Genomic DNA, 14,062 nt, shown 5'->3' with positions numbered 1-14,062 from the left:
CAATATTGCGTCACGTCATGTCGTGTTGCCCTCCTCCCCAAGTTGAAAAATCTGAACTTTTTCGTCTGTTCGCGCCGCGATGACCAATCAGGGACTGGATATGTAGTGACGTGGAGATGTCTGGAGTTTGACTGAAGATGTGAACATGTCCTGTCTCTGGTAGCAGCCTGTGAGCAGGACTTATGTCTCTTTTGTCCTTTATTTCACAATTATGAGAGTTTTTGGAGCGAGCAGCAGCACCACAGCAGGGGGAGTGGAGTTTCTTTTTCTTTTTATTTTACGTGCGCCCGCGAGGGAATCGTCCATGGAGATTATTTTACTTATTAACTACACAGATGTATAATAAAGCAAATGGTGACTGGTTTCTAAAGACAATTATGACAGTTTTTTTGGGAAAGAGCGAGGAGCAGCCTCACAGCAAGCCGCGGAGTTTCTTCCTTTTTTTTTCTTTACGTGCGCGCGCGAGCGAATCGTCTGTGTGGAGAATATTTTATTAATTGACTACACAGATATATAATAAAACAAATGGTGACTGGTTTCTAAACATAATTATGACAGTTTTTTGGGGGAAGAGTGAGCGGCAGCAAGCAGCGGAGTTTCTCTCTTTTTTTTTATTGTTTACATGTGCGCGCGTGAACGGGACAGTTGGTCCTCAAACTGGGTACCGCAGAGGCAGAAGGACCGCTGAAAGCGGCCGTCATCCAGACGCAGCTCCTGCAGCAAATAATGATACTCCCTGTATTGGGAGCTTTTCACAACAACTCGCTCCGTGTGAAAGGTCCGTTATGATGATTTGACGCCGAGCGGAATGGAAACTCCTCCTATTTGATGACGCACCGGGGCGAATTTTCACAGCGAAAGTCCACCCAAGCAGAGCGACACACTGGGCGAAGGAGGCGCGTCCATCGCCACGGGACCCCCGCGAATTTGTAGCGTCTGATCGCGCCCAGTGTGAACGCATTAGTCTTATGAAGCACTGCTTCATTTCCTTCACTTTCAGCAGAAAGCGGTGTCAAATTGGTTTTGTTTAAGGGTCGAAGCTGGAAAGCCGCTAAAGCCTTCATTATTAAGAGTCTGCTCCATTTGTTTGTACTGATTCAATGAAGAGTTGTTGAGTTAGCTTTAACCTTAATTGAAATAAAGCAGCTGACTTAATTACACCTCAAAAAATGAGTTTGTTCGGATGACTCGGCATACCACCAGAGGGAGCCCGCGTACCACTGGAGGTACCACAGTTTGAGAACTATGGCATTAAAGCATTCGTTTTGATGGAATCCCTGAAATCAGGGTAGGTGGTATAAAGAGTAGAGAATATATAAATTTGCTCAGCGGTAGGTGTTTGATGATACCAACCAAGTTTGATAGCACTTGCTGATGATGTCATTGAGTTGCATCAACAGTGAGAACCATGAGGCTTTTTTTGGAAACATGGCCAGATCAAAGTATCATTTTTGATTGATCTGTACTGGTTAAATTAAACCAGTCATCAACTAAGCGTGCGTGCATTGTGTCCGACTGGCTTTAAACGTGTGGAGCTGGTGGACCAAACAGTCACTGCAGCTGCTTCAGCACAGAGGCATGATGCATGCTTTCATAACAATTTCACATTCTGCTTTAAATACACAGATCTTACACAGATCTAAATACACAGATTGACACAGATCAAACTGACAGGTAGATTTCCTAAATCCAGGTGGTAAACCAATGAATATAAATGTTTCCTGAAAGCATGTTTCGCTCCTCTTTGTGACCACGGAAGGGAGGAATCACCCACCTTACGTCTACTCTTTAATTAATTTCTAGAGCAAGTGTATCATTACTCGTTTGAGCTCAATTCGGTTGACATCGCAAAAACACGAGCCTCATCAACTTGAGTCATGAGGTGGGGGATTCTTGGCAGATATTCCCCACAAGTTTTATGCCATGAGCAAAATGGAAACTACCTCGCATTTCCTTTCCCCTTTAATCCAATGTTTTCAAGCCCCAGCCCCACCAAGGTCATTATAATCATAGCAAGTGGAAGGCAGCCAGTGACCCGCCATTACAATAAGGTAAAGAGCCACCCAGACATTCAGCCATTGGCAGATGAGGTGGAGCAGAAATGTTCAGTCCTTCCATTTCAAAATGTGAATAAAGAGCAGAGGAGGGGGCGGAATACATGCTTTGGACAAACTATGCTTCCAGTAATCATCTTCATGACAGTCTGTTTTTAATCATAGTTATGCACATTAAACATTTTTGAAAACTGACAATCATTTGATATGACAGGGCAATACCAAAATCAATACCAAGTCGCAGACAAACACCACAAATCACTTTTTTCAATTCACGTGTAACACAAAATACTCATCTGTGAGCACTTTAACAAAGCTAGACTTTTAAGAGTGAGTAATAAGGCAACAAATTTACACAAACAATAACACCGAGGTCATAAAGAATGGCAGTTTTCACTGTGGCACCAAAGGTCATGTTTACTTGTCAGAATGAAGGCACCATACTGTACTGTGACCTCCATAGCCAGCTTACGTACCCACACACACGTACATTGTGTTCATCTTCTCATATGCACAAACGCGCGCACACACACACACACACACACATTCTTTTCACAAGCTGTGGCACAGACAACAGTTCGCACCAGGCTACAAAACTCATATATCTGGGTCTGTACTAAGATAAAGCACCTCTAGCATTAAAGCCACTGTATTAGTTTGCCCTTTTTCACCACAGATGACGAGGTTTGAAGCTCAATACTGTGCTTTTTGGCTGGCACACCAACAGACTGTTGCTGGCTGAATAATGAAAACACACGGACAACAAATGGCATGAGGTGACACTTTCATTCTGCAATGGGAAGATCCAAAACAAAGAGCAAAAAGCCTCTGACAAATTCATACTTTTCTCTGACAGTTTGCTGACTGAAGAGGTAAACAATTCCTAAAATCAGAAAAAAGCTTTCATTTTAAATGTACTCACAAGGCACACTAACGCCTCAGATCAGCGCCAACACATGGGTACGTGATTTCAGATACGTGGGTGAAGGGTATTTTTGGTGCAACCCAATTGCAAAGAAGTTTAATGAAAAGGATATCACTCACCAGCACTGCTCTGTATATTCAAACAGAATCCACATGGTCTACTGTTCTAAACCACATGGCTCCGTCCTCAACCTGGCTGAGGACTTCAAATCTCAAACCTCACTGAATTTGGCACCATTTTGCAAATTAAAAGGCCTTCAATATGGCAAAATTACCATACTGCAATATTGTCATATCAATATGATATAAGATATGACAATGATTTCACACAAAGTGCAACAGTGGAAAATTAAACATTCTTAAACCAGTAATAATAACAAAAATTTGAGATGTCAGACACATTCTGGTGCATTTTCTGGTCTGTTTACCCTCCAATAAAAGCTCCAATTTATTGATTTATTTATTTTTTTGGGGGGGGGGGGGGGTCAGGTCAATTTTCTTTTCTTGTCTTTTCACACAGCTTGTATTGTGCTACTGACCTTTAATAATAATAATAACATCATACATTGTGGTTCAGCAAACTACACCGTAAAAGAACTGACAACTAAAAGAACTCAAAAATAATAATGATTCTCAGCATAAATTCAAATGGAATAACAGGAGTATTTATGGCACAAACTTGCTCAATCTTCACTCACTCAGTTTTCCTAGTTTTGACAGGAGCTTTAGAACTATCGATAATCTGTTTTCAAATTCTTGGCCACCTTAAAATCCTTACAAATGTGTTTTTATTTCAAGATTCATTTCTGATTACTGTACATTTTGAAGTTAAAAAAACTTTTCTTAGATTAGAAACTTTATTTTTAGACCAATGAAATAGCATGAAAGTAATGTTTACATGTAGTAGTAATGGTAGATTCATTCATTCATTCAGCAAATCTTTAAATTTCTGATGTGGGACTAGAAATATATTTCTTAAAATATAAAAAAAAATATGAAACAGCACTGTGCTATTTTCTTTGATTACTTGATAGTTAAAATTTTTTAAATGAAAAAAAAAATATTTAAACTTGAGGGTTTTATTGTAGTTACAGCAGTAATAATTAAACTGTAGCTTTATTTGGTAAAAAATAAAAATAGCTTGAACACTCAGCTCGACAGTGCCTAATTCAACATCAGCTGCAGCTAAAAAGCTAATGTGGCTAATAAACTTCAGCAGAGCACGAATGTCACGTATTATTTTCACTCACTCACCTCAGACATTTTTTTTTGTCCGTTGCTCAAACTAATTAATCTTGTGGTTTGACTCGCAGACAGAGGTAAACTCATGTCTGAACTGGAGGAAAAACACAGCGCATATCTTTTAATGTCCACAACAAAGTAAACCATGATTTAAGCAACTTTCAAAACCAAAACAAAATAACCCTTCTTCTTTGGAAATTATTGACGGCTTGCAAACCAACATGGTGCATTACCGCCACCAACTGTTTGGGCGTGAAACTGAAATGAACTGAATGAATGGATTCTGGCATATGTTGCCAAAAATAACCCGGAAACATTCACCACGTAAGTAAAAACCTGGTTTTCCAGTAATTTCCAGAGAACTTTCGTCACTGCTCTTACTGTGTCTTGGTTCCTCACTCCTCTGCCACTGTGCAGAATATTGCTTTGAAACAGTCAGCATATGATCACTTGGGGAATCCTTTGGGGGAGTTTGCTGTTAATAGTTTGTAAAATACAGCTCTGGTTCATGCCTCACTAAACAGAAACTGTCATCTAAACATTTATCACATGTTAGAAGTTTTGGATTTCACATCTTCATATTACACAAACAAAAGCTTTGTGAGCACCCTTCTGGTTGGTCACTTGAGAAAGAAAGCAAAAATAAAAATAAATAAAAAAAATTGACATTTACAAAGGTGTGAGCATACAGCTCATTGTTTAGACCACTGTGTTTATTTATATCAGGGTTTGCATTAGAATTTTTTGGCCCCTAGTCCTGGGCCACAATAGGAATTAAAAATGTGACTCCTAAGGCCCAGCACCTTGACGTGGCAAAGCCACCTTGCATGAGTGCCAAATTCAGCACATATAGCTGCTAACTTTAGGAGCTACTCAAGTGTGCTGCAAACAGCGTGCTTAAAAAGGTGGGGTGGCAAATTATGCCCAAAGAATGTCTAAGATTATGTAGTTTTATATTTCAAAAAAGCAATGTGAACAAAGCAAATCTATGACTAAAGGTATTCAATCTCCACAATTCAGTATGGGAGCAGGTCTTTTGAAATGAAACGGGTTCAACCTTGTTGATTTTGCATCAGAATGACATAGGTGCAAACCCTGGGATCCACCATCTCCCAAGCTCTGTAGTGGACCTCCCACATAAGACTCCACCAGAAAAAAAAAAAAAGGCACAGCAGAGGATTTACTTCCTCAGACAGCTCAGGAAGTTCAACCTGCCCCAAGAACTGCTCATCATCTTCGACACAACCATCATCCAGTCTGTCCTGTGTATCTCCATTTCTGGTTTTCCTCTGCCTCCAAACATGACAAGCACAGCCTTCAACGAACTGTCAGGTCTGCAAAAAAATAAATAATTGGAGCCAGCCTGTGCTCCATCCAGGACTTATACTGGTCCAGGACCAGGAAGTGAGCCGGTAACATCTCTGCAGACCCCTCACACCTTGGAAACACTGTTTGAACTCCTCCCCTTTGGTCGATGTTACAGGGCTCTATATGTCAAAACGAGACACAGGAATAGTTTCTTCCTGCGCACGCACACCCGCGCGCGGCTTTTCAATAACCTACCGCATATGATAACTAAATAAATAAATAACTAAATGACACTGAGGTCAGTCTTTTATGCAACCGGTCTGCTCTGGGTTAGCCTGATCCCGTCAGATCTCAGAAGCTAAGCAGTGCGGCATCTGGTTAGTACTTGGATAGGAGACCTCTTTGGAACACCAGCGGCTGTGTGCGTTTCTCCAGGTGACACTGGAGTTGCGTCAGGAAGGGCATCCGGCGTAAAACTTGTGCCAAATACGAATGCAGCTCTATCCACTGTGGCGACCCCGAACAAAAATGGGAGCAGCCAAATGGACAGTGACAACAACAACAACACTGAGAGGTCAGTCTTTCTGAGATAACTCGCTGTAGTTTCTGGCCTATTTAATCACACTGAAGACAATGGTAACAACAAAAAATATATATAACGCAATACTAAAATAACCATGGCAGTATGAGCATAAAAACAGGAAACAGAAAAACAAAATATGACCCTTTGACCTCTTAGAATAGGTCAAGGTTAGCCATCTATGAACTTGTCCAAGGTCTGTGTCCCAAGAATGTTCCTTGTAGGGATGGCTATTGATAAGATTTAATCGATACAATTATTGATTCGCTTATCGATCCTATTCCTTATCAATACCTCCTGTGAATTTTCTGTGTAGTACAAGTAGTCTTTACAGGTTTTCTATGTCAACAACATTTTACTGAGTCTTAAAGTAAATAAATATGAAATTGGTCACTGGATCCTTGATCTCTGGACATAAATAGAAATAAATAAAATCTGTAGTTTTTGTCGAAAGCATTTCCTTTCAGACATTAACGGCATGATTGTCTCTCCATACATCTGAGCTGAGCTCAGCTGGCTGCCGGAGTCTGCAGGTCTGTAGCCATACAGTCTTGGGCTGCTGCATATCAGCGCAAGACGTCTCACTTTGGGAGAGAAAAAAAAAAAAAAAATTGATCAATTGCAGTTTATTATTTGTATTACAACGTTTGGAAAGAGGTGTCATTTGATTTAAATGGCGATTCGCTTTGAAGTTATAGATTCTGACCGGACTCGACTCAGCAACGGAGCAACAGAACGGAGCTGGAGGGTCTGTAATCAACGGAAATAAATGATCATTTTCCCAACAAACACCCTCAAAACAAACAGCCACTCTGAAGGACTGATAGAGGAATTGTTACGCAAAAAGGCTATCGATGTCGGTGGATCGTATCATTTCTTAACGTTACCCGAAAAAAAAAACGGTTCCGGATACCCATCCCTAGTTCCCTGTGAATTTGAAGGCCCTGGCAGTAAAAGGACTGGACCTATGCCAACCACAGACAGACGGTCGGACGGACGCAAAGTCTTTTCAATTCCCGATGGCCATATTTTGGCCTTGGGTAAAAATCCATGCATAACATGGGTTGACGTGAGATTTGACAAATGACTGATCGCTCAAGTCATTTATGACGGGAACAACGTCATGCGGCACACCTTTACTGGTTCCTAATTCTTACATATACGTAAACATAAACATCGTAAACGCCGATGATCCTTGTCTGCTTGAGTAAATTGATTACATTTACTTTCTTTGGGAATTGGGTCAGACAAAAAGTAAAAACAAATGGTCAAAAAGTGGTTGACTTCTCTTTCATCTTCAAACATTTTATACACTAAATGATTAATTGTAAATATAACTGAAGCTAAAATGATCGTTACTTGCATCTGATTAACATTACTTATAAGTAACAAATCAAGTGCAAATATACAGCCCAGTCTCACATTTTTTTGTGCCCCCCTCACGAAAAACTCCCCAATTTCGTGAATTTTTTTTCCCCTACTTAGAATCCTCCCCTTCTCCTAACTCTAACCATAATCCCCCAGACAGCCCCCTGCCACCCCACATTTCGTGCCCCCGTCACAAAAAGTGCTCCATTTTTGTGCCCCAGTCACAAGCCCATAGATTAATGTACTTTTCATAATGCCGCCACAAATTGCCATGATTCTGGGATAAAATATAATGCAATGCTAAAAATTCCCCTTGGTCAAATGAGCACTGTCTTCTATACAATTTGTAGTTGTGTAATTGCATCTCTGTGCAATTAAATATACATATATATATACACTCAACAAAAATATAAACGCAACACTTTTGGTTTTGCTCCCATTTTGTATGAGATGAACTCAAAGATCTAAAACTTTTTCCACATACACAATATCACCATTTCCCTCAAATATTGTTCACAAACCAGTCTAAATCTGAGATAGTGAGCACTTCTCCTTTGCTAAGATAATCCTTCCCACGTCACAGGTGTGCCATACCAAGATGCTGATTAGACACCATGATTAGTGCACAGGTGTGCCTTAGACTGCCCACAATAAAAGGCCACTCTGAAAGCTGCAGTTTTATCACACAGCACAATGCCACAGATGTCGCAAGATTTGAGGGAGTGTGCAATTGGCATGCTGACAGCAGGAATGTCAACCAGAGCTGTTGCTCGTGTATTGAATGTTCATTTCTCTACCATGAGCCATCTCCAAAGGCGTTTCAGAGAATTTGGCAGTACATCCAACCAGCCTCACAACCGCAGACCACGTGTAACCACACCAGCCCAGGACCTCCACATCCAGCATGTTCACCTCCAAGATCGTCTGACACCAGCCACTCGGACAGCTGCTGAAACAATCGGTTTGCATAACCAAAGAATTTCTGCACAAACTGTCAGAAACCGTCTCAGGGAAGCTCATCTGCATGCTCGTGGTCCTCATCGGGGTCTCGACCTGACTCCAGTTCGTCGTCGTAACCGACTTGAGTGGGCAAATGCTCACATTCGCTGGTGTTTGGCACGTTGGAGAGGTGTTCTCTTCACGGATGATGCGAAGGAGATGTGTTGCACTGCATGAGGCATATGGTGGTCACACCAGATACTGACTGGTATCCCCCCCCAATAAAACAAAACTGCACCTTTCAGAGTGGCCTTTTATTGTGGGCAGTCTAAGGCACACATGTGCACTAATCATGGTGTCTAATCAGCATCTTCGTATGGCACACCTGTGAGGTGGGATGGATTATCTCAGCAAAGGAGAAGTGCTCACTATCACAGATTTCGACTGGTTTGTGAACAATATTTGAGGGAAATGGTGATATTGTGTATGTGGAAAAAGTTTTAGATCTTTGAGTTCATCTCATACAAAATGGGAGCAAAACCAAAAGTGTTGCGTTTATATTTTTGTTGAGTATATATATACACACACACACACACACAAACACACAATTATTGTAATTTACATTAATTATTAAGATCCCATTGTCTGTCTTACAATTTGTATATGTTCAACAAAGCTCCTCTATCAATCAATCATAAACAATACTTACATTTATGAGCTTTCATATTATTTCTTGCTAGCTTTTACATTATATATGACAAAGACATTACACTTACACACAAATGAAACAGCGTTTGCAGCTAGCTACCATCTTGCGACATTACCATGCTAATGTCCGCTAAATGTCTTGTAAATCACTTCAGAGGTGTCATTAGGTTCCAAAAACAGCGTTTTCATTTTTAGACGTGTTTATTTCTCTCGAGCTTTTATACAATATATGAGAAACATGTTATGTAAACACATAAATGAACTATTCTTAATGAGACCTGCCACTGACGACACAGTGCTGCTCTAGTCTGACTGGCTGTCACCCCCACCACTCAAAACAAAAAACAGAACAGACTGAAACAGAATGTGACTTTTTAACCTCTTAAAATAGGTCAAGGTTAGCCAACTTTGAACTATCCAAGGTCTGTGTGCCAAGAATGTTCCCTGTGAATTTGAAGACTGGCAGTACAGGACCAGATTTATGCTGAATAGACAGACGGACACAAAGTCTTCGCAATACCAAATGGCCATACTTGATGGCCTCGGGTAAAAATGACAAACTAAAATGAATTATGTAAAGTCTAACATTTTTCCTAACCATCAAAAACATTTATCAAAATAGTGAAGGGTTGCTCACTTATTTAAAAATATAAAAGTAATAATAAAAATAAGAATTTTCTGCTTTCAGATGCCCCCATTTGCAGTGTTGCCCCAGTGGTTATAGTAGCGATTCACACTATACCTTGGCAAATGTTTTATGCCAGATGCGCTTCCTGACAACTCCAGTTGTACACGGAGAAGCACGTGTGAAGCTCCTGTGTTCTTGAATAGTCTCCCAGCCAAGTATTAATCAAAACGTACTCTGCTTCTGAGATTTGACAGGACAAAGTGTGCACAGAGTGACATCTGTACACTACACATTTATTTATTCTTAATGGCTGACTGATTAATGACCCCCCCCCCCCCAAAAAATTACAGGGTTATACTTCTGTTAATCAACTTATCGGTTTATCCCTAACAACTACAAAAAATTTAATCTAACTTAGAAATGACAAATGTTGCTGTATTTTAAAGATGACACCCCAAAGTGTAAGTTGTGTTAAAAAACAAAAAAGAACAAATGAAATATAAGCCGAGTACTGAAATATTTATTCAATTAATCAACTGACATAAAAGTTGTCAACATCAGGGAACAAAGGCAAAAGTGGTTACAATTTCTCAGATGTTTGTGAAATTGTAACTACTTCGCATTCATTGTTTAAACCTGGTCTTACTGCTTCATGCACCAAGAAGCAAAATTATTTTAATCCATGCAATTTTTTTTTTTTATAAAGGAAACAGTGAGCAGAAGTTCTCCAGCTAACTGTTATTGTATGAGGCACAAAACACAAACTGCTTCCTGTCACGAGTAAACGGCTTCTTAAAAAATCAAAAGGTAAAGTAAACATGCCATGTAACTAAAATTTTGAAAACAGCCCATTTATTTATAAGGCAAACACTGTGCCAACAGAAGCTAATGTTATTGTAAAACTTGAGGAAACTATTTCTTTTTACCACTGAACAGGTGAGCTAAATATGTAAAAAATGTTTAAAACTTAACTACAAAATAGCCTTATCTTAGATTTGGCTTGCTGACCTGCCTTTGTTCCTATTCTCTCAAACAATCCAAACATAGGTTGTGCTGAGTAATTGTCTTTCAGTTTGAGAACATGATTTCTTACATTTACTCATTCTCTAAGCCACATAACATCTCTCTCATTCAGATCTTGCTTTACAGCAGTTGGCATACAGCTTAATGGTGTGTTACCGCCACCTTCTGCTCTGGAGTGTAAATCACAATGCCTCATTCAGTGTACAGGAGCAGCTTGCTATACATGAAGACAGTGTCATCTTGTGGCCACAGATGACAATGCAGTATTTTTTCCATATAAGTCTCCACTGAATGTGAGTTGCAGGACTTCCCAAACTAGTTTGAAAAAAAAAATCTTAAGAAAAAATCCTGGGCAAACAAAAGAAGTGAGTTTTAGACTTTAAAAAAATGAATGAAAGTGTTTTCAGTGCTTTCTGTACACTTTACAAAAGTGCGAAGTCGGCTCTTTGGATGGTCCAAACTGTGATGTTCAAGAATGCATATGTTGTTACTCTATACTTGACAAAAAGTAGTCCTGAAACCACATCCGATTATGCTGAACAGTTGGTATGATTTGACATTTAAGAAATAAATAGCAGTGCCACAATACATTTATTAAGACACCCTTGATTTTAAAAGATGAGTCACTAGTTATTCATACATTTGCATGCCAGTATGACTAAGTGAGCTGTTCACTTACGTATGCAGAGCAAAAATGACCACAAACTAATTAATAAATAAATTGTCACTGTGATAATTCCTTTAATAATGGTTTGTCATTGCTCACGACCGTCTAAAAGCAATCCTCTAGCGGCCGGAGAGCGTCATTGCTGCTTCTCATTGCCTTGCCTGGCACAAAACGAGCACGAGAGTCAAAAAAGAACAAAAGTAAACCAACACAAATTGACTTACTGCGGCTGGATTTATAACACACGACTGCAACGGCACGGCGGAATCTGAGCGTCGAATTAAAGAATTGTTGTCACGTTGCTTTAATGATTGCAGTTTGTCTGCAATGAATGGCTGCAAAGAGGGGAAAAACCCTGAACTTCAGGTGACCGACCATGGCTCTGATACAGCCGCTGGGAGGGGGAGCAACGAAAAATACAACAGAGAGAGAGAGCGCGGACAAAAATTACTCCACACTTTCCAAAAGTCTACCACCAAACATGCGCCAACAAATTCGGCGTCGGCAAAGTTTAAAAAAAGACGGGTTTGTCAGTTTTAGCGAGCTACGTAGCAGCTACTGCTAACGCGGCGGAGCGGCGGGGTTCGAGGAGCCAGACTTCGGCTCGTCTGATCCGGCTGACCCTTCATTTTATTGCGGCCACACTCCCAGATCCTCCCCCTTTTCTACCAGAAAAGCCGCCGAGCTTGAGGGTGGACACACGAGCCAAAAACGCTCCCCAGCCGTTACTCCGACACATATGCAAACGGCTGACCGCAACCTTTAGCGGAACCGGACCTTTTATCGATCCTCTACTCTTTTAATAAAGCCACGTCTCGGCGCCTGGCTAACGTTACCCACCGCCGCCAACATGGCTGCCTCGCTCGGACCTAAAAAAGGAGAAATAACCTACGCCGAGGCTTTTGTCTGTTTCACCTCTTTAACCCTAAACTACTGCGCAAAACGCGCTCGAGCGGTTAAAATAGCGCAAACGGAGCGGGGGGACTTACGTGAAGGCAGGCGCTTGGGTTGCTCCTGCTTCCTCCTTGGCATTTTCCCCCCGTTTTTAATCACATTCTCGTTCTTGTTTGGGGATAGGAAGAAAAAAGGTTTTTCCCCATTGAGCCTGGAGGCGCCAGCGATGGCCGGGGCTCGGTCGTGCACCTGGCTTTGCTCGCTTTAAAGTGGATTGTTGGGCAGCGGGAGCACAGGCGGAGGAGGAGGCGCCGCCGCTGTTGTTGTTGCCTTGTCTTGACTATGGCTGCTCTCTCGGTGCAAGTGTGTCTCCGAGCCCCTAACTAACACTAATGCAGGGATCAAAGGGCAGCAACAGCACAGCGCGGCGCACGCACGCACGCACGCACACACTCACTCTCCCGCGCTCGCCTCAGACGCGGGCCTTGCGCGCGCGCACACACACACACAAACATATACACACACAGCGCGGAGGAGCTCGCGCCCGACAGGAGCAGCAGTAGAAGCAGCAGTAGAAGCAGCAGCAGCAGCAGCGCGCGGTCAAGGTGCCCCCAAGAATTAACGTTTGTGAAAAGAACAACTATAATTTATCTAAACGGAACGTATTTATAGAGACACATTACTAAACAGCAATGAAATAAGAATTCTGTTAAAAAACATATATAAAACATGACGATAACAACAAAGCACTAAGAGAGTGCACACCTCTGCCAAAGCTGGTTCCACGTATTTTACGCTTCAACTGTGAGGTTTACAGGGGCGTAGAGAGGATTTTGCATGGGGGGGAGGCATGATCGGTCAGACTGCCTGCCTGCATCCAGCTGTAATTGATTTCTTTATTTTGCCTTCAAAAGAAGATATAAACATACACATATATCACATGTAAATTTCAAACGTCACAGATAGCAGTACATAAATTAAAAGGTTTAAAATCTATACGATGTATAGAAATGTCTGGTCTGCTTGAGGTTTCTTCCTCAAATCATCATAGAGAGTTTTTCTTTACCAATGTTGCCTGTGTGCTTGCTCTTGGGGTTGGTAAGGTTAGACCTTACTTGTGTGAAGTGCCTTGAGGCAACTTTGTTGTGATTTGGCACTATATAAATTAAATAAATTGAATATATTATAAGGATCATGACTAGTCAAAAGCTGCCTGACACTGTCAGATAATTCATCACCCGTGATAGATGTTCTTGCTAGCATTTCATGGAGCAGTGAATGATGACAAACATGATGAACGATTTTTGGATACCCCGCAGGGTTCGCCTCTGTCATTAGCGACATTCAGTGACAATTTATGAGGGCAAATATTTGTGAATAACAATGGGTGGACATTAGCAACTATTAGCATATGAGGGGATGTCAAAACATTTTGAGCCTCGCACATTTTTCCCAGTCGGATATTACAATGTATCACACCTGATCTACATCAATGCCTTAGCTACTTATTTCATGTAGGATCATATTGCTCACTTCAGTGGTTGAGTCATAACACTGTGTGGAAGAGACATACTGTCCAGTGTCAGTCGAAGCATCCTGCTTCACCAGGACAACGCACCAGTCCACACCAGCCGGGTCGACATGAACACTGTGCGCGAGTGTCGCTATGAACTTCTTCCTCACTCACCCAATTCTCCAGACCTAGCCCCTAATGACTTCCACCTCTT

General features: G+C 41.2%; 1 protein-coding gene across 4 annotated transcripts in view; it reads right to left on the bottom strand.

Annotated features, from left to right (window-relative positions):
• Positions 1-12,792, bottom strand: part of znf827 (zinc finger protein 827) — a 195,781-nt gene extending 182,989 nt beyond the window's left edge. For 2 of the 4 annotated variants that reach the window (XR_004565337.1, XM_034188773.1), the window contains exon 1: positions 12,431-12,790. Coding sequence is in view for 3 of the 4 variants with exons in the window: in XM_034188773.1 (XP_034044664.1) it covers positions 12,431-12,473 (43 nt within the window). In the remaining variant the exon portion in view is untranslated. Of the gene's footprint in view, positions 1-12,430 lie in introns of all 4 variants that reach the window. The other 2 variants (XM_034188774.1, XM_034188775.1) reach the window with 2 other exon arrangements.
• Between the last annotated feature and the right edge of the window lie 1,270 nt (positions 12,793-14,062).

This window comes from Thalassophryne amazonica, chromosome 15, assembly GCF_902500255.1.
Source record: "Thalassophryne amazonica chromosome 15, fThaAma1.1, whole genome shotgun sequence".
Taxonomy (NCBI): domain Eukaryota; kingdom Metazoa; phylum Chordata; class Actinopteri; order Batrachoidiformes; family Batrachoididae; genus Thalassophryne; species Thalassophryne amazonica.
This window is presented reverse-complemented; position numbering and strand designations above follow the sequence as displayed.